We start from the raw sequence: 27,358 nt of genomic DNA on the forward strand, positions 1-27,358 counted from the left end.
GACGTTATGACATACTTTATACGTCTATCTCCTGCCAATCAGGCTTTCTGACTTCAACTGATAGGTGTCGTTATTTTGTTTTTTAAAAAAAATCAACTGTATACCCAGAAACTGACCTACAGCCTTGCTTTTGGAGGATTTCTGAAGTCAATAACTCAAGTTTTGCAAAGTTCTATGTGAAGAATGTTTAATAGACAAAGTATAAGTGACAAATATTTCTGCCAACTTACATGAAAATGAAGACAAGCTTTTGTGTACCATTTCATGATCCTGAAATAAACAATCCAATTTATAGCCTTTCTTTTGGCCCATGAGAATGACTTTCTCTCAATGTAAACTTGCATTTTTAATAGGTTTTCCTTACTTTGACACATTTTCCCAGCTGGAAGTTAATATTTCAAGATTTGAGGCACAGAGTTCCTGTAAAGCATACTTCTTTTACAATTGCTAGTTTTCTCCAAGTTTGAAAGTAAATGACCTATTAGAATTTCAATAGAGAGAAGCCTGGAGCAGCCAGTTTGAAATAATGGAGTGCCTTTGTGAGTGCAATCAACATTTTTTCTGGTTATAGAACAAGTAAACCAAATAGAGCAGACGTGTTGTCAGACATGATAGCAGATATTCAGGAAAGCAGAGTGAATGCCCTTGTAGTTTTGACATTTATCTGTCTTGCTTGTCCTTAAAAGCAAAGCCATTGACTACGTACTACTTTAATACATCACCTCACGAGTTTTCAGGTCTGTCTTTGCCACAGGTGAGGCATAAGCAGATTAATATCAGAATCGCCTGAGAGGGTCAAAGTATGGGCACTTACTTTGCGATCACCTGAATCTATTTGAAGGAAACATTTGCAATCAATTCCCCAGAAAAAGTGAAGCAATGTGTAGTTCAGCATTTTTTAATGACCATTTCTCCCCTAGAAAGCTGTGACAAATGTTGAATTAAAAAATAATGGTTGTAATTGACCAGGTGTCACTAGCAGCTTTTCTGAAAACTTAGTTACCTGACATTTTTCATTGATTTCTCTTATATTAGAAAATGAAATGTCAGACACTATTAATTGCATTTTTACAATAAGTAGTTACAGCAGGAGTAATGGCTAAATGAAAGTACTTCCTGTCTAACGCACAATGGATATATTCGTGTAAATGCATTCAATTTAGATGAATGCAATATGTCTATATTCATTACAGTTATACATATCTGTGGGCTAAATTGATGGGGCGGTAATTACTCCCTTTATAAATGGGGCAGTATCATAGGTCTGGAGGAAGAAAACTCATTTTCTCATCATATTTAACATACCCACACAGCAGGCACATTACAAAGTCTTCTTTCCTTCAAATATAGAAATTTTACCCTTGACTAGCCAATGAATCAAATTATTGTAAATATAGTTTGTCAAGAGGTCCTGCTTTTCTGGAGGTCTGCTTCTGTCATGGAAAGTGACAAGGGGGGAACTGAGAGTCTTAAAATTTCTCCATGCCAAGGAGCCCTCATATTTGTCATTCAGTACAATGCAAACTCAGGTGTTGCCATATAATGGGATGGATTTGATTATTCTTACATGATGGATTTTTCAAGCTTTCCAATATGCTCTCTTTTAGCATAATAAATAACCAGGCTGAGAGTGGGAAAAGTTCAAAGGTATTCATTCCTTCACTCACTTCATTTATTCATTTATGTATTTATTCATTAATGGGCATTTTTTAGATATCAACTGTAGGCTAAGGATTACTCTTTAATGGATTCAACAACTTCTCTTACCCAAGGCAAGTCTGCACACCATCTCATGCACCTTCTTTTACCTTCCCACATGCGCACATCACTTTAGTTCAGTGGCGAGGCCTGGGATGTTCTCTATTAGAGGTTGGTAGCCTTGCTTTTTAGTGGGCTAATACTGTGTGGTGCCCCAGAAGTCTCACTGGTTTACATATATTTTCTTGTTTCGTTGACTGTTAAACAACTCTGCAAACTGATCCATGACCCTTATAAATGTGTGCGGTGCAGCACCTGTATCTGATTGATAAGCATTCTGGAAATTATACCTGCCCCTTTTTTGCCTTCATGGCAGACAAGCATAATTGAGCAATAAAGCAGTAGTTGCTGTTGTGATTATCTTAGGGTGCACCTGGGACTGCCTTATTCCCTCTCTAAAGTGTGTTTCTGGCGGAAGAGCTGTATATTAATTTATGCTGAGGAAGATGAATTTGCTGGTGCAGAATACTGATGAGCTGTGGTTCTAGTGAAAACGTATGTGTTCCTCAAAAATAGTCTCTGTTCAAATACAGCCAATTAGGAAGCTTCTCTAAAATAAGTAGTTATATAAGCAAACTTTAAATATTTAATTGTTGCCTCATGAACAGAGATGCAATCAACACACTGGTTTCGTGCCAGCAAGTCGGAAATTTGTCATTCTTTTCAAATTAGAAATGATGCTGAGCTGTCCCTAAAGACAACTCCACCCATTTAATGTGGTTCTTCTAATTCGGGCATCTTGAATGAATCATTAACAAGAGGGAGGTATACTCCCTTTCAAACCCAGGAAGTGGCTAACATGACACCTACCTGGGGATTCATGGGAAGGTCTAATTTTGGTTGTGTCCTATTCCAGGTCTGGGAAACTGGTGCTTATTTCACAACAAAGTATAAGGAAAACAAATGTTATGATGTGATGACAGGGCATCAGAAGTCAAGATCTGGCAGTCTGTAGCTGCCATTCTCCATTAGGATAAAAAGAATAGTAAAGACTGTTCTAAAATTCTAGCTTACTCTACCGTCATTCCAATAGCTTCATTCTCTATAGCATGACTTATATGGCCAGAGTAGACAGTCCTATCTATGTACGTAATGGGAAAAAATTCTGTGCCTTTGTTGTTGGTTAATTTCATTTATTAAACAAATAGTTTTTGAGTTTCTTCTAAGTAACAAGCATCATACTAGATGCTTTAGAAAGCAAAGAGCTTCTTTTTCACAAGAAAAGTCATTCATAACTTTTGGGAACTCAGTATTAGTAATATTAATGTTAATTGAGCACATATTAATTAACCATGCTCTCTTGACTATATGTGGAATTCTTAAATACAGTTGGCTCTCCTTATCCAAGGATTCCTTATCTGCATATTCAACCAACCCGAGATCGAAAATACTAAAAAAAAAAAAAAGCTCCAGAAACCAAAATTTGAATTTGCCACACACAGAGCACTACACTGAATCCACCTGAATGAAGTGATGTGTAGGCACCCCCTGCTGTTGCCTCCTGCCATTTCACAGGTCCTCAGTCTCTCTCCAGCACTCATTGTTTGAGCAGCTTGCCTTCTGTCTTGTCATTATTCCTTAAACAATACAGTACTCTATAACAGCTATTAACATAGTATTTACATTGTATTAGGTATTATAAGTAATCTAAAGATGATTTAAAGTATACAGGAGGATGTGCCTAGGTTATATACAAATGCAATGCTGTTTTATATAAGGGACTTAAGTATCCCCAGATTTTGATATCTGCGGGGATCCTGGAACCAATCCACCATGGATAACAAAGGTCGAACGTAGTTCAAAGGAAAAAACATACATATTGTGAGGTTAAAACATCTGAAAATCCTAATTATGTAAACCAAGTTTGAATCCTTACTTGCAGGGTTTGAGTTTTTATATGAGATGGTAGGCTGAAGGTAAGGGATCCCCTCACTTGCTCAAATTTTCATTAGAAAAATAAAGTTGCTTTGTAGACTCAAGAGAGAATGATACAGTTTTTAAATAATTTTCTAGTAGTGCATGCATACGGCACACACACACACGTGCAATGCCAAATCATCAAGTACCTACTTTTGGTCATATAGTGTCCTAGGTGCCTACACAAAAATTACCTCATTTTATCCTCACAAAAATCCCAGAAGCTACTTACTATCCCTCATAATTTATAGTGAGATAATTGAAATCCTGGAGTTTAGACTGCTGTTAGAGGATGACATTCAAGCTAGTCAGTTTTCAAAGATTAATTTTTTTTCCTGCTATAAGTGTTACAGCTGCTATCCAAAGGGTCGGCAGTTCGAATCCGCCAGGAGCTCCTTGGAAACTCTAAGGGGCAGTTCTACTCTGTCCTATAGGGTCGCTATGAGTCGGAATCGACTCCAAGGCTCTGGGTATCATAAAAATATAAGAAAGAGAGAGAGCGGGGGAGGGGAAAACAGAGAAGCCGGGAGGAAGAAAGGAGAAAGAAAGACCCTCTAAAGGGAGTTTGCATTACCCAGTTTGTCACAATGAGAGCCAGAAGAATTTTCTGAATAAATGACAACCACCTGATTAGAGGAGGAGAAAAATGCACTTTCTCTGATGTAGGGTTTTATCTGAGGCAAATAGAATAGAATAGATTAAAAAACATTAGAATTCTTAAAGCAATCTCTTACACGTAATAGTGAAAGGTCAAACGTGAGTTTTCAGCAAAGAATATGAATCCAGTCCTCAAAGCTCTGAGCTGGTATTACCACCAAGTAGGTATGAAGAACAGCTATTGATTTGTTCTTTTCCTTTTTCATAATCAGGGCACATACTCAAAACCAGTGGAAACAGAACTACCGCTTTGAATTTTTCCTAGTGCCCATCTCTGAGCTTCAAAAGTTTTATAGATTTTAAAAATTATAATTAGTCCTCTTATTCTCTCTGAGAGTTAAGGACTCTGTATCATCCAAAATCCACAAATAAGTTAACAGACAGCCCAAATTTATATGATATCGGGATAAAGGCTAATTGCACCATGAGCACGGTGATTAATAGCTTGGAGTTAGGCTGATCTGAGTTTGAATTCAGGCTCTGCTCTTCGTTGTCCAGCGAGTTTCTAAATGTGAATATGCCTTGTCTTCCATACCTCTAAATGCAATAATAATGGAACATATGTCATAGGGTTATTGTGAAGATGAAGTGGGTTAACAAGCGTGAATGCATGGCACATTTCTGATACACAATCAAGCTTAAAGAGTATCAGTGTGTGTAATAATCATTATAATAACAAAAATAATTTGGTAGCAAACATCTACATTTTTAATTAGATGCTTTACTGTAATCAGAATACATGCCACCTTACCTGTTATATGCATGGATATGAAACCCTTGGTGTGAAAACGAATATTTTCTTTCCACACACTCAAAATATTAATTATGAAAAGTAATTAATTACTAAAGAATTCTTACTGAACTGCAGTGTAAAATGCCCACTGGCATTACCAATGTTTTAAAAATGACTCTTGTTAAGATAACTGTCATATCCAATTTATAATTCGTTTTCAGCATTGTAATGAATTATTGAGGATGGTTAACCAGAAGCTTTCTTTTATTTCATAAATGCTATTTTTTTTTTTAAGTAAGCTTCCAAAGCCTCCTCCTCTAGGCAAACTGAGAAGGGAAATTTGAATAACTGGAAAACCAGCAATGGAGTTATACTTCAAATCCTCTTGTATATCTACTGTATTATTGTGAATTTTATTCATTTTTATTTTAAAAATCTGGTATTGAGACTAGGTGGCCAGTTTCACTTATTTCACCTTCATCTCTTTTCTATATCTGTAAATGTATTTGAAAATTGCATAATTACTACAGTGAATATAGTCTTAATTTTCCTATAAGACTATTTGACCAGTAAAAGTATCCTGTCATTCAACAAAAAGGTAACAAATATTTACCCAATAAGAGAGGGAAAGAAAAAAAGGCTGGCTTTTTCTTCCATCTATTCTTAGCTAGTTTAAGCTGGGTGACCCTCTATAGCAATATGAGATTATCACTCTACCACAGTGAATTATGTATATATTTTTACATGTAATTATCCCCCACTAGACTATAACCGGAAACCCTGGTGGCGTAGTGGTTAAGTGCTACAGCTGCTAACCAAAGGGTCAGCAGTTCGAATCTGCCAGGTGCTCTTGGAAACTCTATGGGGCAGTTCTACTCTGTCCTATAGGGTCGCTATGAGTCAGAATCGACTTGACAGCACTGGTTTGGTTTTGGTATTCTGGGCTACCTCATATGCATGTGAAAGCTAGACAAGGAATAAGGAAAATAGAAGAAGAATTAATACATTTGAATTATGGTGTTGGCAAAGACTGCCAGAGAAGGAAACCCTGGTGGCATACTGGCTAAGCGCGATGTCTGCTAGCCAAAAGGTCAGCAGTTTGAATTCACCAGGTGCTCCTTGAAAACCCTATGGGCAATTTACTCTGTCCTGTAGGGTCACTATGAGTTGGAATCAACTTGACAGCAATGGGTTGGGTTTGGTTTTTTGGTGCCAGAAGAGCAAACAAATCTGTCTTGGAAGAAGTACAACCATAATGCTCCTTAGAAGCAAGGATGGAAAGACTTCATCTCATATGTTTTTACATGTTATCAGGAGGGACCAGTCCTTGGTAAAGTAGACAGTCAGTGAAAAAGAGGAAGACCCACAATGAGATGTATTGACACAGTGGCAGAAACAATGGGCTCAAATATAGAAATGATTGTGAGGATGGTGCCGGACTGGGTGGTGTTTCATTCTATTGTACACAGGGTTGCTGTGAGTTACAACCGACTCAATGGCACCTAAAAACAACAATATGCTTGGTGTTATATCTAAACAATAAGCTTGGTATTATGAACACAAAAATTAATATGGCATGTTTGATGACAGAATTTAAGAGGGTAATACAGGAACGTGGAAAAGTGTTACATAATCCAATAATTATGGTTAATTATGAGCTGAGTCTTAAAAAATAGTAGTAGTTTGGCCAGGTGATTAATGGGGTGAGAAAATCTATATGCCAAAAGAAAAGGTAGCAGTTTCAAAAAACAAGGATATTTGTTTAGAGACTACAAGCATTTTGTTATTGCTAGGCATTCATTGTAAAACAAGGATTGATAAGAGGCTGAGAAGTAGGCAGGGATCTAATTACGAAAGAGTGTATATGCCATATTAAGAGGGTTGGCCTTAAAGGGATATGGTAGACCACAGCTGTTTATTAATAAGGGAACTAAGCATAAAAAAAGCATAGGTGGCATGAATTCAAATCCCTTTTCTACCACTTACCAATTTCGGTGACCATGAGTGAGTGAGCTCTCTAAGATTGCTGAAGGCATCTGTAAAATACAGATAAAAATAGAACCTAAAACATAGTGTTGTTGTGAGGAATAAATGAGATAATTAATGTATTTAGCCTAATACCTGGTTCACAGTTTATGCTCAGTATTTCATCACTATTATCCTTCTCTAGGCAATGAGAGAACTCAAGAGGATTTTAAGCAAGAGAATGATGTATTCAAAACTGTTTGAGAGATATCATAATAAACATTGTAAGGATAATAGTTTTGAAGAACAAGAAACAAACAGCTTTACGTCTGGCAGGAGCTGATGCCTGCGGAAGACGATTAGGCTAGAGCTGAAGATTATGGATACATGAGGCTGTAGCTATAGTGTGAAGGGGTCACCTAGAAGACTGCATAGAAGAAGAGAAGCCTATAAAGGAGACAAAGTAGGAGTGATCAGAGATGTACTTGGTGATGAGTACAATAATGGAGACTTTCTTTTCCTGGACAAGTCACAGAAGGGCTTCACAGAGGAGGTGAAGGGCTGGGTGTTGAAAAGGAGTAGGAGACTCACCAGTATGACAAGGAGGGGAAAGGCATTACATGCAGGGAAAGGAACAAGTCCCAAATCCTGAAGGTCTCGACACAGCTAAAGTACATGAACCAAGACATGAACGATACAAACAATATAGATGAATAACAGGATAACATCATACAATATAATGCATTGTTGTTCTTAGGTGCCCTTGAGTCAGTTCTGACTCAGAGCAACCACATGGACAACAGAGAGAAACAGTGCCTGGTCTTGTGCCATCCACACAATCGTTATGCTTGAGCCCATTGTTGCAGCCATGGTGTCAATCCGTCTCATTGAGAGTTTTCCTCTTTTTCGCTCATCCTCTACTTTACCAAACATGATGTCCTTCTCCAGGGACTGGTCCCCTCTTCATAACATATCCAAAGTATGTGAGATTAAGTCTCTCCATCCTTTCTTCTAATAAGCATTCTGGCTGTACTTATTCCAAGGCAGATTTGTTTGTTCTTTTGGCAGTCCGTGGTATATTCAATAGTCTTTGCCAACACTAGAATTCAAAGGTATTGGTTCTTCTTCAGTCTTGCATATTCATGGTCCAGCTTTCACGTGCATATGAGGAAATTGAAAACACCATGGCTTGAGTTAGGCCCAGTTCAGTTCTCAAAGTGGCATCTTTGTTTTTAAAACTTTAAAAAGGTCTTTTGCAGGTGATTTGCCCAATGCAATGCATCATTTGATTTCTTGATTGTCACTTTCATGAGCGTTGATTGTGGATCCAAGTAAACTGACATCCTTGACAACTCCAATGTTTTCTCCATTTATCATGATGTTGCTTATTGGTCCAGTTGTAAGGATTTTTGTTTTCTTCATGTTGAGGTGTAATCCATACTGAAGGCTGCAGCCTTTGATCTTTGTCAGTAAGTACTTCAAGTTCTCTTCACTTTCAGCAAACAAGCCTGTGTCACCTGCATATTGCAGGTTAGTAACGAGTCTTCCTCCAGTCCTGATGCCCTGTTCTTCTTCATATATCCCAGATTCTTGCATTATTTGTTCAGCACACACATTGAATATGTACAGTGAAAGAATACAACTCTGACGCACAACTTTCTTGACTTTAAACCGCTCAGTATCCCTGTGTTCTGTTTGAACAATTGCCTCTTGGTCTTAAGTACAGGTTCCTCATAAGCACAATTAAGTGTTCTGAAATTCCCATTCTTTGCAATATTATCCATAATTTTTTATGAACCACATAGTGAAATGCCTTTCCATAGTCAATAAAACACATGTAAACATCTTTCTGGTATTCACTGCTTTCAGCCAGGATCCATCTCACATCAGCAATGATATGCCTCTTTTGAATCTGGCTTGAATTTCTGGCAGTTCCCTGCTGATGAACTGCTACAACTGCTTTTGAATGATCTTCAGCAAAATTTTACTTGTGTGTGATGTTAATGATATTGTTCAATAATTTCTGCATTTGGTTGGATCGTCTTTCTTTGGAATGGGTACAAATATGGATCTCTTCCAGTCAGTTGGCTAGGTAGTTGTCTTCCAAATTTTTTGGCATGACAAGTGAGCACTTATAGCACTGCATCCATTTGTTGAGCTATCTCAGTTGGTATTCTGTCAGTTCCTGGAGACTTGTTTTTCGCCAATGTCTTCAGTGCAGCTTGGACTTCTTCCTTCAGTACCATCGGTTCTTGATCATATGCTACCTCTGAAATGGCTGAACATCGACCAATTCTTTTTGGTACAATGACTGAATATTTCTTCCATCTTCTTGTGATCCTTCCTGCATTGTTCAATATTTTCCCCATAGAATCCTTCAATATTGCAACTCAAGACTTGCATTTTTTTCTTCAATTCCTTCAACTTTAGAAATGCCAAGCATGTTCTTTCGTTTTGGCTTTCTAACTCCAGGTCTTTGCATATTGCATTATAATACTTTTCTTTGTCCTCTTGAGCTGCTCTTTGAAATTTGTTCAGCTCTTTTACTTCATCATTTCTTTCTTTCTTTCACTTTAGCTATTCTACATTCAAGATCAACTTTCAGAATCTCTTCTGACATCCATTTTGGTGTTTTCTTTCTTTCTTGTCTCTTTAATGACCTCTTACTTTCTTCATGTATGATGTCCTTGATGTCATTCCACAACTTATCTGGTCTTCGGTCATTAGTGTCCAATGCATCAAATCTATTCTTGAGATGGTCTGTAAATTCAGGTGGGATATACTCAAGGTCATACTTTGGCTCTTGTGGAATTATTCTAATTTTCAATACAATATAATATAGTTCTATATCAGATTATGTTATAAATAATATAAAATAGATGAATAGCATAAAACAATATAATCAAGGTCTCAGTAAATTAGTGTGGTAGAGAGGTGCTTCCAGGAGACAGTCTGGGTTTGTGCTTGAGATGAGTCACTGAATAGGTGGGGGATATGGTGGTGAGCTAACTGAACCACAACCTTGAAATGAGTGGCAAGAGGAAGGATGAGTGATAACCGGACAGGAGGAAAGCACTCGTGTGGGAGAACTTACAGGCATTTATTGATAAGTTAGGGATAATACTGAGCTAAAAGTTACTTCCACAGTGCCATGAATTTTTAGAAAAAGTAATGAGCCTCACCATATGCGTAAATTGCTTTTGTTGTTTGGTGCCATCAAGTCTCTTCTGATTAATAGCAACTCTATATACAACAGAACTAAATTCCGCCTATTCATGCACCATCTTCACGATCCTTGTTTTATGTTTAAGCCCATTGTTGCAGCCACTGTGTCAATCCATCTTGTTGAGGGTCTTCCTGTTTTTTGCTGACCCACCAATTTACCAAGCATGATGTCCTTCTCCAGGGACTGGTTCCTCCTGATAATATGTCCAAAGTATGTGAGACAAAGTCTTATTATCCTTGCTTCTAAGGAGCATTCTGGCTGTTGCTTCTTCCAAGACAGATTAGTTTGTTTGTTTGCTTTTTGGCAATCCATGGTATATTCAATATTCTTTGCCACCACGATTCAAAGGTGTCAAATCTTCTTCAGCATTCCTTATTTGTTGTCCAGCTTTCATACGCGTATTAGTCAATTGAAAACACTGTGTGTTGGGTCAGGTGCACTTAGTCCTTAAAGTGACATCTTTGCTTATACTTCACTCTTATTGTGATTATGCATATAAAAAAACAAAAGCAAACCCATTGTCAATCCCAACTCATAGCAACCCTATAGGACAGAGTAGAACTGCCCCATAGGGTTTCCAAGGAGTGCGTGGTGGATTCAAACAGCCAACCTTTTGGTTAGCAGCAGAACTCTTAACTACTATGCCACCAGGGTTTCCGTACAGCCACAATAAGATTAATTAGCCGCTTGATTAATATGAAACCATGGTTATGCCATTAGAGAGAAATGTAACCAACATTTGTGTCTTTTTCTTTTTAAGGATTTTGCAGAAAAGGAGAAGTCCACAGCAAGGGCCCTGGAAGATGTAAAGGCAAACTTCTACTGTGAATTATGTGACAAGCAGTATCACAAACACCAGGAGTTTGACAATCACATTAATTCTTATGATCATGCTCATAAGCAGGTAAGCCAAAGTGGGGAAAAATCCTTCACATTTCCAGATTTATACCCTCAGAATAGAACTGCATGAATTTGGCTTTATTTATTGTCATTTAAGACTCTGAGGTGAGACTATTTTATATCCTTTTTGTTTGTTTTTTTTTTTTTGTCTGAAAGGTTGTGTTTTCTGTTTAAATGTTAGGTGAAAATATTTCTTCTTAGAAAAACCATAAAACTATTGGAAAAACCATAAACTATTGGTAGATTGACTTATTTATGTTAGAATTCTATGCATGGGGAAACCAGGGCCCAGGAAACATAGTGCCGTATTCAAAACCACCTAGCAAGTCAGTGGCAGAACTATATCTTAGGACTCATATTGGGGCAGAACCTATTACAGTGCTTTTCAAAGATTCCAATATGCAGGAAATAGTATGTCCTTAGGAAAACAATTCTCAGTAAAAGAATATCCACTTAAAAAAAAAAAAATAGAGTCAAAATTGTTGCTTAAAGGGAACATTGCAAAACAACTTCAGGATGGCAAAGAAAAGGGGTGATGGCAAGTGGAAATATATTACTTATTTTCCTTAAAAGGTCAAATGTATCCAAATCATCACTTGGCTGATTTGGATACATATACTTGGCTGCTAATATTCTCTACTTCCAAGTGTCTGTGGGGACTATTGTTCTCATCCTTGCTGGTTGAGACATGAAGATATTGGCAATTTAGCACTCAAGAGTTTTAAATATCACAGAATGAGAAAAAAACTGCACATGGTCAGAGGGTCATTGCTAACTCAAAGAAGGGACACACTCCTGATACCAAATGGTCCTGACGTCTTGGAATATGTGGATAAGTCTTGTATAAATTAGCTGTAAAATATTTATTCAGAGTGAACAAAAGTAAACACTTTCACTAGCTTGACTAGTATTTATTGAGTGCACACTACATGGCCTTGGGATATGCAAGGCTGATGAAGACACAGCTTCTATCCCTAATGATAAGAGATATATATAACTGACTGTGTTTCTCTGACAAGGGCAAGATCAATGAGATAAAATGTTTTAGGACTGTGATTCCCAAATCTTAGTGTGCATAATAATCACCTGGAAATTATTAAAAATGCAAATTCCTAGACTTTCCTTCAAATATTCTAATTTTTTAAGTTTGAGATAGGGCCCAAGAGCCTACATTATAAAATGATATAAAATGGAAAGGTTTAAACATATATAAAAATAACCTATGTGGCCATTACCAAGCTTCAGCAATGACTAATCTTACTTCTTTTCTACTATCTCCACTAACATAATTTTGAAGGAAATCCAAGACATCATATAATTTCATCTAAAAACACTTCGAGATACATAAGAATGCCTAAACATCATAGCACAATACCATTACCACACCTAAAAATTAACAGTAATGCCTTGATAGCAGTTAGTGGTCTTATTTCCCCAAATGTCTCATAAATGATTTGTAAATTTGGGTTTGTTTAAATGCGTAACTAAAAATACTGATACTTGTAATTGAGATTTTTTTTTTTTAGTTTTCTTTTACTATATCTTTAATTATAGGTTTTCTCTCCCTCTTTTAACTTTACTACTTGTAATTTAATTGTTGAAGAAATTGGGTTGTTTGCCACATATGAGATTATGCTTATTACAAACAGTGATATCTTTTGACATTTTCCTCTGTCTTCTGTATTTCCTTTAAACTGGATGATATGTCAAAAGACTTCATCGAATTTAGGTTTTTTATTTTTTTCCTTGGTAAGAGTATATTATAGAGGTTATTGTGTCCTTCCATAAGGAGGCATATGATATCTGGTTGTCTTTCTTCTTGTGACAGTAACTTTGATCAGTGGGTTTAGATACCAATCTGATCTGTCCATCTTCCCAGGTTTTTCCCCCACTAATGGTTTTTGCAGCCACTGACGATTACTTGCTTAAATCATTACTTTATTTGGAGTTGCAAAATGGTGATATTTCTAGTATTATCTTTTTTTATTCGTTTATTATATGGAATATGTCCACAGGGAGCAACTTCTTATAAATATCACTCCCTCAGGGATTTTATGCAAATGGTCTTCAGGCATATTGTGAAAAATCACTCTGAGACTTCAGCAAAATAAAAGATCCAGGAAGGGCCCATGGAACATTTTATCTGTGACATTTGAACAATGATATTTGAACCATGTTTTAAACATACATAAGTAGCTGTTGAAATAGAAGCTGAAGATGGGAGGATATTCTCGACAGTGGAAACACAGGATGCTAAGGTGGGAAAGTAGAAGAGCATGAGGTATCTTTTGAAAACTATGGAAAATATTAGACTACCAGGGAATCAGTCCTCCACACCTGATCTGCATGCCACAGCCTCCCCATACTCTGGAAATCTGAATAATAAAATTTTCCTTTATCATTTTATTCAATCTTATCTCCAAAAGCTTTCCAACATGTAGGTAAAATAACTTTTCCTCAATCCTTCTGCCATATCGATATGTTCACTTCTGTTTCTCCTTATGCTTACCAGCACTCTAATTTTCCTAGGCATGCTCCTTCAACAAATAACAACTGAGTTCCTACTATGTGCTACTGCGCTAGTTGTAAAGAATGGATACCTTTGGTATGAATGTTTAGGGAGCAGATAATCTAATTGGGGAGACAGACAAGTTAACAGACTTTTAAAATACATTGATACCAAAAACCAAACCAAACCAGTTGCCATCGAGTTGATTCTGACTCATAGCGACCCGAAAGGACAGAGTAGAACTGCCCCATATGGTTTCCAACGAGTACCTGGTGGATTGGAACTGCTGACCTTTTGGTTAGCAGCCAGAGCTCTTAACCACTATACCACCAGGGTTACTGTAGAACTTGTATGCATAGAACATGAAGAGAACAGACAAATTTGATTTAAGAAAGAAGATGTCAAGAAAGAAAGTCAGCTGCATTTCTTAAAGGATGAATAGAAGTTAACGAAGCATGGCAAGGATGTGAGGGGATTAGAACCATTATACACTGCAGGTAGGATTGTAAAATGGTACAAACACTATAGAAAATGGTATGGAGCTTCCTCAAAAAACTAGAAAAAATCACCTTATGATCCAGTGATCCCACATCTAGGTATATACCCTAGAGATCTAATAGTAAGGACATGAAAAGACTTATGCACATCTAAATTCATTGTATCACTATTCACAACAGCAAAAAGATTAAAACAACCTAATTACCCATCAGTGGATGAATGGATAAGCAAAATGTAGTATATGCATACAGAGGAATACTACACAGCCATAAAGAATAATGATGAGTTCTTGAAACATATTAAAACATGGAAGAATCTGAAGGACATTATGCTGAGTGAAATAAGTCAATCGCAAAAGAACAAATATTATATTATCTCACTACTATAAGAAAAGACTAGATATATAAACAGAGACAAAAAATTCATTAGTGGTTACCAGGAATGGCTAGTGGAGGTGAGGGTGGGGGGAATTACTCTCTAGATAACAGATATCCATTTATATATATTTACAGATATATATATATTTTGGTGATGGGAAAGGTAGCAAGCACTGAATGAAGGTGAAGAGGGCGTAGATTTAACAAGGTAAATGATGTCATTAAGAAGTACACAAGAGAAAAGGATATTATTGATAAAGGACATGACATATGTAAAGTTGCAACTACACTAGCAACAACCAAAATATTTGTTTGTGGTTAGCTACGTATGTATCTATGCATATATGAGAATGGGTATGTATGTGTGTATACATATGTATGTACATATTGTTGTTAAATGCCATTGAGTCGGTTCCAATCATAGAAACCCTATGTACAACAGAACAAAACACTGCATAGTTCTGCGCCATCCCCACAATCATTGTTATGCTTAAGCCCATTCATGCAGCCACTGTGTCAATCCATCTCGCTAAGGGTCTTCCTCTTTTTCGCTGACCCTCTACTTTACCAAGCATGATGTACTTCTCCAGGGACTGATACCTCCTGATAACGTGTACAAAGTATGTGAGACAAAGTCTCACCATCCTTGCTTCTAAAGAGCATTCTGGCTGTAACATCTTCCAAGACAGATATGTTCATTCTTTGCAGTCCATGATATATGCAATATTCTTTGCCAACATCACAACTCAAAGGCATCACTTCTTCTTCAGTCCTCCTTATTCACTGTCCAGCTTTCACATACATATGGGGCAATTGGAAATATCATGGCTTGGGTCAGGTGCACCTTAGTCCTTAAAGAGACGTCTTTGCTTTTTAACACTTCAAAGAGGTCTTGTGCAGCAGATTTGCCCAGTGCAGTGCGTCCTTTGATTTCTTGACTGCTGTTTCCATAGGCATTGATTGTGGATCCATGTGAAATGAAATCCTTGACAATTTCCATCTTTTCTCCATTTATCATGATGTTGCTTATTGGTCCGTTTGCAAGGATTTTTGTTTTCTTAATGTTGAGGTATATTCCATACTGAAGGATGTAGCCTTCGATCTTCATCAATAAGTGCTTCAACTCCTCCTCACTTCCAGCAAGCAAGGCTGTGTCGTCTGCATATTGCAGGTTGTTAACGAGTCTTCCTCCAGTCCTGTTGCTGCATTATTCTTCATATAATCCAGCTTCTTAGATTATTGCTGAGCATACAGATTAAATAAGTATGGTGAAAGAATATAACCCTGACATACACCTTTCCTCACTTTAAAACATGCAGTATCTACTTGTTCTTTTAGAATGACTGCCTCTCAGTCTACGTACAGTTTCCCTGTGAGCACATTTAAGTATTCTGGAATTCCCATTCTCGCCATGTTATCCATAACTTGTTATGATTCATACAGTAGAATGTCTTTGCATAGTCAATTCAACACTGGTAACCATCTTTCTGGTATTCTCTTCTTTCAGCCAAGATCTATCTGACATCAGCAATGAAATCCCACCTTCCATGCCCTCTTCTGAATCCCACTTGAATTTCTGGCAGTTGCCTTTTGATGTACTGCTGCAACCGCTTTTGAATGATCTTCAGCAAAATTTTACTTGTTCGTGTTATTAACGATATTGTTCGATAATTTCCCCATTCTCTTGGATCATCTTTCCTTAGAGTGGGTACAAACATGGATTTCCCCCAGTTGGTTGGCCAGTTAGCTGTCTTCCAAATTTCCTGGCATAGATGAGTGAGCGCTTCCAGCACTGCATCCATTTATTGATACATCTCAATTTGTATTCCATCAATTCCTAAGGCCTTGTTAGGAAATCCTGGTGGTATGGTGGTTAAGAACTATGGCTGTTAACCAAAAGGTTGGCAGTTCAAATCCACCAGGCGCTCCTTGGAAACCCTGTGGGGCAGTTCTACTCTGCCCTATAAGGTCACTTTGAATTAGAATCGACTTGACTGCAGCAGGTTAGGTTTGGTTTGGTTTTTGTTTTTCACCAATGAATTCAGTGCAGCTTGAACTTCTTCCTTCAGCACCATCTGCTCTTGATCATATGCTACCTCCTGAAATGGTTGAATGTGGACCAATTCTTTTTGGTACAGTGACATCATGTATTCCTTCCATCTTCTTTTGATACGTCCTGGGTTTTTTAATATTTTCCCCATAGAATCCTTCAATATGGCAACTCAAGTTTTGAATTTTTTCTTCAGTTCCTTCAGCTTGAGAAATGCCAAACGTATTCTTTCCTTTTGGTTGTCTAACTCCAGGTCTTCGCACATTTCATCGTAATAACTTTCCTTTGTCTTCTCAAGCCACCTTTTAAAATCTTCTGTTCAGCTCTTTTACTTCATCATTTCTTCTATTCTCTTTAGCTACTCTACATTCAAGAGTAAGTTTCGGAGTCTTCTGATATGTTTTGGTCTTTTCTTTCTTTCCTGTTTTTTTATGACCGTTTACTTTCATGTATGCCGTGGATTGAACTGTGTTCCAAAAAAATATGTGTATCAATTTGGCTAGGCCATGATTCCTAGTATTGTATGATATTCTACCATTTTGTCATCTGATATGATTTTCCTATGTGTTGTAAATCCTGCCTCTATGATGTTAATGAGGGGGGATAGGTAGCAGTTACATTAATGATGCATGGATCAATCTACAAGATTGGATTGTGTTTTCAGCCAATTTATCTTGGGATATAAAAGACAGAAGCAAGCAGAGAGACAGGGGGACTTCATACCATCAAGAAAGCAGTGCTGGGAGCAAAGCACATCCTCTGGACTCAGGGTTCCTACATGGAGAATCTTCTAGTCCAGGGGAAGATTGATGAGAAGGACGTTTCTCCAGAGCTGACAGAGAGAGAAAGCCTTCCCTGGAGGTGATGCCCTGAATATGGACTTCTAACCTACTTCACTGTGAGGAAAAGAAATGTCTCTTTGTTAAAGCCATCCACTTGTGGTATTTCTGTTATAGCAGCACTAGGTAACTAAGACAATGTATGATGTCGTTCTACAGGTCATCTGGTCTTCAGTCATTAGTGTTCAATGAGTCAAATCTATTCCTGAGATGGTCTTTAAATTCAGTTGGGATATATTCAGGGCTGTACTTTGGCTCTCATAGACTTGATTTAATCTTCTTCAATTTCAACTTGAACTTGCATTGGAGGAATTGGCGGTCTGTTCCATAGTTGGCCCCTGGCCTTGTTCTGACTGATGATACTGAGATTTTCCATAGTTTCTTTCAACAGATGTAGTCAATTTGATTCCTGTATATTCCATTTGGTGAGGTCCATGTGTATATAAAAAAAAAATGTGTATAGTCACCGTTTATGTTGTTAAAAAAAGTGATTTTCAATGAAGAAGTCCTTGGTCTTGCAAAATTATGTCATGATCTCTGGTGTTGTTTCTATCACTAAACCCATTATTTTCCAACTACCAAATTCTTCTTTGTTTTCCAACTTTTGCATTCCAATCGCCAGTAATTACCAATGCATCTTGCCTGCATGTTTGATCAATTTCAGGCTGCAGAAGCTGGTAAAAATTTTCAAGTTCTTCATCTTTGGCATTAGTGGTTGGTATATAAATTCGAACATTATTCATATTAACTGGCCTTCTTTGTAGGTATATGGACATTATCCTATCACTGACAGGATTTTTCAAGAAAAGGTCCTGAAATGTTCTTTTTGACAGTACACGCGATGCCATTTCTCTTCAATTTGACATTCCCATTACAATAGACCATGTGATTAGCCAATTCAAAATGGTTCAAGCCATCCATTTCAGCCCACTAAAGCCTAGAATATTGATGTTTATCTGTTCCATTTCATTTTCAACGATTTCCAGTTTTCCTAGATTCATACTTCTTACACGCCATGTTCCTGTTATTAACGAATGCTTGCAGTTCTTTCTTCTCATTCTGAGTCATGCCAAATCAGCAAATGAAAGTCTCGAGAGTTTTATTCCATCCATGTCATTAAAGTTGAACCTACTTTGAGGAGGCAGCTCTTTCCCAATCTTAGTTTAGCGCAGCTCTGCAGAGGTGAAGGTAGCTCGCTGCCGGTGGCCTGCTCCTGGAGTCCCCTGGCTGGTGTCTGCATCAAGGCAAGTATGGGGCAGAGGGTGGGGCATGCCAGGAGAAAGCCAGGAGAAGGGAGGGGAAGCTGAGTTGGGAGAAGCTGGAGCTTCGGGTGCTCGGTGAGTTCCAGAATGGGATTAAATACCCCGGGGCCGTGCTACAGCTCCTGCCTTCAAATGCCCTGGATGAGCTGCATGCTAGGAGGGTTTGTAGGTTGGCAGGGTCGTTAATGTGCAAAATAGTTGGATAACAGATCTTTTTACCATTGTCGTGAATACAAAATGCCAGATAACCAGATAGTCTATACATCAGGAGTAGGTCTAATGAGATGGTTGACACATTTTGAAAAATGTAACCAATGTCACCAAACAATTTTTGTAATAATTGTTAAATGGGAGCATAATTTGCTGCATAAACTTTCACCTTAAACACAGTAAAGTATTATTTTAAAAAATAATTTAACCAGGCAGTCAAAAATGATAGGCAAAGGGGCAGTGATAAGGCATGATGACATGATCCATACAGGAGTTGCCACAGCTACCATCACTCCCCCAGAGAGCTCTCTGGAACCTTTTGAACCTGACTTTCTCCACCTTCATCATTCTTTTGTGATATGTTTTCCCCTTACCTTTCATTTTGCTTTATCACTTTCACCCAGTGGTGTCACTAGGTGGTACAGACAGCGCTGGGTGACACTGTCAGAAGGGATGACACCAAAATGACTGTCTATAAAATTTTTGTGCAGTGTTTCAACAGAAATTTATTATTTTTAGTAAAAATATCCCTGTAGTTAGTTACAGCAACAAAAATATTTTTTGTAAGCCCAGCTTATATATGTCAACATAGAACTGCCCCATGGGGTTTCCAAGGAGCAGCTGGTGTGTTCAGACTGCTGACCTTTTGCTTAGTAGCCAAGCTCTTAACCACTGTGTTACCAGGGCTCCATCAATATACCTACAAGGCTAAAACTCTATACTAATTTACTTTTTGAACCTTCTAGTGTGCTCCGGTAAGAGCTGGCATTAATACTTAATTGCAATGACACTTCAAATCACCTGGTTTTGTCTGCACGCACTACAAGCACACTGTTTTCTCATTGCTGACAGTGTTATTTATAGTTGCTGGTTTTGTCAAAATTTCTAGTGTTTTAACTACAATATTGTGGTAAATAGTATTTGGGAAACTATATCAAAAACTTTCTTGAGAATGTAGTAGTAATTTAAAGGAAAAAAATAAAGGCCTCTTCTCACGTACTAATAGTGTCATAACTAATAATGCTGTGGAGCCCTGGTGGTACAGGGGTTAAGCATTCAGCTGCTAACCAAAAGGTCAGCAGTTCGAATCCACCAGCCACTCCTTGGAAACCCTATTGGGCAGTTCTACTCTGTCCTACAGGGTTGCTACAAGTCAGAATTGACTCCGTAGCAATGAGTTTTTAATAATGTTGTAATTCTATGTAGAAAGGTTTTACAAAACAATTTTGTTGTTAGTATTCATGTAAGAAATATTACATTTAAGCAATTTACAACTATATTTATCACATATTATTATTATTTTATTATTATATAATTAAAATTGATGATAAGGATTGTGTTTTTTTTATGGTCTGGTATGGGAGTAGGTCCATGGGAGGAAGAGTGACACCACGAATCACTGCACTGTGTGACACCAACCCCAGTGACGCCACTACTTTCACCATCCATATTTAACCTCACTCCGGAATTTTTTTTTTTGGGGGGGCAGACTAATCTTTCCAAACTACCATGTTTGTACTATGACACCCCTCCTCAGAAATCTTCAATGGTTGCTGGATAACTTTTAAAAGATTCTGGACTACTTAGCCTGTCATTCAAACCTCCATAGTCTGGCTCTTTCTTCCATTTCCAGATTTATCTCCTGCAACTCCAGAATCCCCCTACAGTTTCTCAAAAAATGCCTTATGCTTCCGCACCTGCTCATCTTGGCTCATATACTTCCCTCTGCCAGGGATGCCCTCCCATCTTGTGCACCTCAGTACTTCTGCATATTTAATGCATAGATTAACATCTTATATCAGCATATTAAAGCAGCTGAGATGTTATGGTAAGAAGATTTTACACAGCATTTTCCAAATTCATTTTTTTCAAAAGCTATTAATAAGGTGCAGAATTGTGTACATGCTACCCACTTTGGGGAACACTAGAGTAATTAAATTTGCTGTATACTTTGTGAGACTGATTTCTTGGATAATGTTGAAAATACTTCAGGCTGAAGATTTATTTGTTTTGAAAATCCCTCAATTTTAAATAAAGCTGGGTTGAAAAATTCACTTTTAAATGGAACTTAATTTTGTATATAGAAAAAGGAAGCACGTGCCAACATAGAACATGCAAAAGTCCTCTTTCGCTCTTTTCAAATTCCAAAGTTAAATAAGCCCATTTGGTTCTTACTTCAGTAAGGTCTCCTTGACTGTGATGATGATTATAATGATGGTGGTAGGAATTCAAATGAGAGTAGTTTTTTTGGCCTGACTGCTACGAACTTTTGCCATAATTTTATTTTCAGTCTGGATTCAGATTAAATATATATCTGGCATCGTCTGTTGAACTTCCAGCAATATGGTCTTTTTGGTGCACTTAGAAACAAATCCAAACTCACATGGAAATGATTCCATTACTCATTAATAGAACAGCTTAGAATTAGTAACCAAGTAATCTTCACATTCTCCCTTCCTTTCTCTGTTTGTAACTGCTCCAGATATTTGAGTTTAATAAGTGGTTTCTAAAGCTTTCCTATTTTTCTCTATCTAGATAACCATAGTATGTGTCATTTTATTTCAAAAGTTATATTGCTCATAGTTATCTTGTAATTGTAGATATGTAAATCAACAAATGAGTTTAAAGAATGAAGTTGAACAGTGTGGGATTCAGAACTTTAACTCTATTGGATATTAAATAATATTTTCTATAATTTGATTAAAAAATTAAGTTATTTTTTATTCAGTTATTACCCCAAGTGGGTAGCATGTATACAATTCTGCACCTTATCAATAGCTTTTGAAAAAAATGAATTTGAAAAATGCTGTGTAAAATCTGCTTACCATAATATCTCAGGTCCTTTAATACACTGATATAAGATGTTAATCTATGCGTTAAATAAAGATAACATACCAGCAACAAAGCTAACTTTTTTATTTCTCCAACAAGACAAAAGTGTGTCTAGGTTTATTAACCCCATTCTCGGTATAACTCATGTTTTTAGAACTAACTCAATTATTTTACCTATTGCCTTGAACTCTTTATAATTCCTTGTAGATGGTGAGCATTATGACTAAAGCAATTTGAATCTGTACACAAATTACAATCACTTGGATAAAGACAACACTGTAACTATTAATATGGCCAATATGTCAGTAGCAATTAATTTTTTGAGAGACTACCTACAAATCATAATCCGTTTCTCAAGACTGCTAGCAGCAAATACATAACGGAGCAAATAACACGCATCCTCACAAGCTGCAGAAGTTTCTCCTGCCCCAGGGACATTCTCGCTCATCTCAGTTTAGCAGAAAACAAAGGAGCTGGATCCCTATACAATTAACCCGTAAAAAATATACTCAATAATAATTTTAAAAGTCCACTTTCATATCCTCCACATGTGAAGTTTAATCCTTCTAATCTTTGCATGCTTCACAATAGGATTTATTTTCACTCAGAGAGAGCTGTTCACTTGTCAAGCCTGGATTTAATCTCCAACTGATTCATTCTTAAAATATTGCTTTGGATTAATTCTTCTCATATCTACCTGCTCAGAATGAAAATATCAAGACAGAATTGTATTTATTGTCTTGATTCTAGGAAGAAAAGACTCTTAACACTGCTGAAAAAATTTAATCCAATTAACTCTTGCTTTGTTCCTTGTAATTTGATTTTTATTTTCCCCACAAATTGCCCAAATTGGCCCAATGATATACATCTGGATAACATTTTTAAGTTGTTGTTAGTGTCTGTGAGTTGGCCTTGACTCATAGTGACCTTATGTACAATAGAATGAAACATTGCCTGGTCCTGTACAATCTTCGTAATCATTGGTATGTTTGAGTCCATTGTTGAGGCTATCGTGTCAACCCATCTCATTAAGGGTTTACCTCATTTTAGCTGACCCTCTGCTTTACCAAACGGTATGTCTTTCTTTGTAGCAATTAGTCTGCAAGTCTAAAGTAAGCAAACTAAAGTCTCTTCATCTCAGTTCTAAGGAGCATTCTGATATTTCTTCTGAGAATGATTTGTTTGTTCGTACACTAATCCATGGTATGTTCAATATTTATCACCAACACCACAATTCAAACATAACAATTCTTCGTTTATCTTCCTTTGATAGTAGTCTTTATAGTAGTGACAATAGGGAGGACAGAGAAGGCATATTCAAGAAATAGTCAATGGCTTATAATCATATGAACACATGACCTACATCACTAGTAATCAAATAAATACAAATTTGTGGAAGTTATTTTTCAAAAAAGTTGTCAAATATAACAAAAGAATGATACTACCCATTGATGATCAGACGCTGGTAAACAGATACTACCAAACCTTGCTGTGGGGGTGCAGTGTTTCAGTCCTTCAATGACCAACTTTTGATTATTTATTGAAAACTTCAAAATGTGAAATTTTCTCATCAATAATTCCATTTGACATGTATTCTAGGAAAATAATTAGACAAATATTAAAGAAGTATTTATAAAAATATTTAAAATACAGAAATACTAGAAGCATTCTTGAGACAGAATGAAAAGAGAGTGGTTAAATTATGGTGCACCTAAACTGAAATAATATGTAAAAATTAAAATAATGGTTTGGCTCTATACTTCACACTAAATTTAATTTTTAAAATAATACTTTGATACTTGTTTATATTAAAAATCAAGTAATACAGAAGTATAAAACACTGAATAAAATGCCTTAATAACAACTCTGTCTATACCTTTTCAGATGTTTCTAATACAGTATCAAATTGTAAACTTTTGTAAAAATAAATAAATGTGCTTACAGTATACATATTATCTTAATATGTTAATATTTAATAATATGTTAGTATTTTCTTTCTTGTACATTTTTTTTTCCTGGTGTTAGAAATTGCCTTACTCTTATTTTTGTTTGATTTCATATTACCACCTATCATTAATTTATCTCTGAACTGTCTACTAGATGTGAGAATAAAGTCTCAATACAATAACATCAGATAAATCGATAAATTCGATAATAGGTTAGTTCCTCCCCTCCCCCCTGTTTGGGGACATTTTTCTAGAGTTATCTCTCTGCTCTAACTTGGGCTGATTTTACTTTAGGCCTGCTGCGCAGCGATTGTTCTGGGACTTTTCACTATCATACTGTGAATTCTTTTCCTTATTTCCTAGATTGTATTCCTTGTTTCCTTAATCCTATTACTACCTGTATATTATTTTATTTCCTCCTTTTGATGGAGGTTATGCTCCAGCAGCTTCCTAAGAAACGATACACACAAGCTAACATTTTTGAGACCATTTCTGAAAAGGTCTTTATTTCTGTTCTCAGACTTGATTGGTTTTTCAACTGGTTACAGGTTTTAATGTTGCTGTTGAGAGGTCATACGCCATTTTAAATCCTGATCCTTTCTCTCTGGAAAATTTTAGACTTTTTCTCTTCATCATCCCTTCTTTCTCTATAAGTCAATACCCCGTCTATTCCTTAGTAAAACAGGGCCAATACTACCTTCCTTACTTAGAGAGGTGTTAAGAGGATTAAATGAGAAAACACATCAAAACCGCTTAGTAAGTACTGAGTATATCCTAAGTGGTTAGCAGAGTTGATGGAGGCATAAGTCACAATATGTGCTTTCCAGCTTTCCAGTGGAGGCTAGAGAGCCACTTCTGAAGAATATGGTGTGAGAGAGTCTTTCATTAAATGGGAGGCTAATCTGAGAACCTCTCATATATCTTCTGTCTCTGAACCTGTGAATTTATACATTTGTAGGTAGGTAGAACTTTCTCTCATTTAATTTAATCTTAGACCTAGACTAAGCAGCGAGAAAAAAAAAAATTTCTTTTTATTGGTGTCAGGTCTTTGGAACTGCAGCCTCTAGGTGGTCTGCCCAGATTACCTCTTGAACACAATCTTAGCAACATCCCTTTGATGTTTGTAAGATAGGAGATACTGTGAAAAACTGTGCAGCAGAGTCTTAGCTCTTTAACAAGTGTAATAAACTGCATTTTGCAAATGCCTGGAACTTTGTGTAATTTGACCTTGAACTGAACACAGAAGTTTATTAATTTCTTAGAATTAAGTCTTTGCACTTTTACATCTTTTCCCTTAGTCATTCAATTACTTAACAATAATGTTTCATGTGTAATTAAAGGAACATTTATTATACAATATCCTTTCTTAAAGAACATACACATTATTTCTGTTGAACATTTTTAGTGATTGTGGTAACATTCTCACTCACAGTGCTTTTATACTTGGTTTATACTTTGGTTCCCTCTACCCTCCACAGACCATTATGTAAAACTTCTTTATACATAGGTTTGCATTTCCTACTCATTATTATAGTTTTTCCAACTTACATTCTAGCTAGTTTCTTAATACAATGTTTCAACATATTATGACAGCTTCATGATGAATGAATTGTACATGAAATTAATCCTGCAATGTTGAACAATAGCTTCTATTATCCCATTATTGAAGATTTACAGATGGCAATATTACCCTCTTTATTATGTTTCATCAAGTAGCCATTGAGTATATTGTACTGGGTGAGCTCCTCCCTGCAACAATCCAAATTAACTGCCGGTGGTTCAAGTAATAAGATTATACCCATTATAGTCACACTGTCAAAATATTGCAGAGCTGTGGGTCAGGCCTGACCTCTTTCCACACGTTAATGATAAGGCCAGTGGAGATAAAGAATAGCAATTATTCACACATAAATCAGTTATTTTTAAATGGACTTTATTTTTTAGAGCAGTTTTAGGTTTACAGAAAAATTATGCAGAAAGTACAGAGTCTTCATATATTCTTCTCCTCTCTGCAAACTGTTTCTTCTATTAATGTCTTACATTCCTGTGGTATATTTGTCTTATTGATGAATCAATATTGATACAATATTATTAACTAAAGTCCACAGTTTTTAAACTAGGGTTCACAATTTCTGTTGGACAGTCTTATGAGTTTTGACAAATGCATTATGTCATATGTCCACCATCACAGAATCAAAGAGAAGAGTTTTACTGCCCTAAAAATGCCCTGTGCTCTTTCTTCCTTCCTCCTAAACTTTTTTCTATTAATGTGGCATATTATGTTAATTGATTTTTAGGTATTAAATAAACCTTGCATTTCTTGGATAAATTCCACTTTGTCATGGTATAATAATCCTTTTTACATTTTGTGGGATTCTGTTTGCTAATATTTTAAGAATTTTTGTATTTATGTGGAATATTAGTCTGTAGCTCACTTTCTTACTGTCTTTCTGCAGCTTTGGTATCAGGGAAATACTAGCCTTATAAAATAAATGGGAAATTTCCCCTTCTCTACCAGTTTCTAAAAGAGTTTCTGTAGAACTGATATTTTTTCTTTAGATGTTTGATACAATTTGCCAATGACTCCGCTTTTAACTACTAACTCAATTTCTTAACTTGATAAATGTTTGTTCAGATTTTCTACTTATTCTTGACTGTTTTCGATAATTTCTGGTAATTTTTGCAGGGAATTGCTCATTTCATGTAAATTGTCTAATTTTTGGCATAAAATTATTCATATTACTTCCTTGGAATACTTTTGGTAACCTTAGGCTCAGCGATGATGTCCCCTATTTAGTTTCTGCTTTTGGTGACTGTATTCACTCTGTTTTTTCTTGGTTACTTTAGCTAAAGGTTCATTAATTTTTTTGATCTTTTCAAATAACTAACTTCTGTTTTTATTGATTACTTTCTATTGTTTTGTTTTATATTTTATTGATTTCTGATTTTTGTTCTGTTATTTATTTTATCTTTCTACTTAGTGTTTCATTTGCTTTTTTTTTTCTCTTGCAAAAATGTTTTTGACCTATGCTATACCCTTTTTTTTTTTTTTTTTTTATACCCTTAGAGTAACTATAGCAATGAGTTTCTTAAAGATAATCCCATGGGGGACTAATAAAATTTTGCCTGGGTACAAAGATTTGTGCTCTCTTAACTTTACTCAGTCTAATAGTGACCAGAGAAAATGTATCCTTCATTAAATCTTCTTTTGGTAAGTATTGCACAATAATAAATTTGAGGTTTTATAACTTGGTAGTATTCCATAGAGTCCTTGGGTGGCAGAAACAGTTAAGTACTTGACTGCTAGCTAAAAGGTTGGCAGTTCAAATTTAACTGGAGGTGCCTCTGAAGACAGTCCTGGCAACATGCTTCCCTAAGGTCACAGCTTTGAAAACCGTATGAAGAAACTCTACTGTGTACTCATGGATCGCCATGAGTCAGAATCACCTCGATGGCAACTAACAATAACAACATGGCATATAATCATTTTGTATTACGGTTTAAATGCAGGCTTACGTGCTTTGTTATTACTGAAGATCTGACCTAAATAAAGCCCACCTCAATGTGGAGATGGGCTTCTGTTTGAGGGGTGGGCTGGGGGAACACTGAAAAATGGGGCCAAGATTTTAATTAAGAAATAGTTTTGTATCTACTCCAGTGTATAGAGTAAAAGTTTCAA

At 36.4% G+C, this 27,358-nt stretch overlaps 1 protein-coding gene across 1 annotated transcript in view; it reads left to right on the forward strand.

Annotated features, from left to right (window-relative positions):
- Positions 1-6,137: 6,137 nt before the first annotated feature.
- Positions 6,138-27,358, forward strand: part of ZNF804B (zinc finger protein 804B) — a 115,449-nt gene continuing 94,228 nt past the window's right edge. Inside the window, exons 1-2 of the mRNA XM_064290405.1 lie at positions 6,138-6,155; positions 11,017-11,160. Of these exons, the coding sequence (XP_064146475.1) occupies positions 6,138-6,155; positions 11,017-11,160 (162 nt within the window). The remainder of the gene's footprint in view (positions 6,156-11,016; positions 11,161-27,358) is intronic.

Source organism: Loxodonta africana, chromosome 8 (genome assembly GCF_030014295.1).
Source record: "Loxodonta africana isolate mLoxAfr1 chromosome 8, mLoxAfr1.hap2, whole genome shotgun sequence".
NCBI lineage: Eukaryota > Metazoa > Chordata > Mammalia > Proboscidea > Elephantidae > Loxodonta > Loxodonta africana.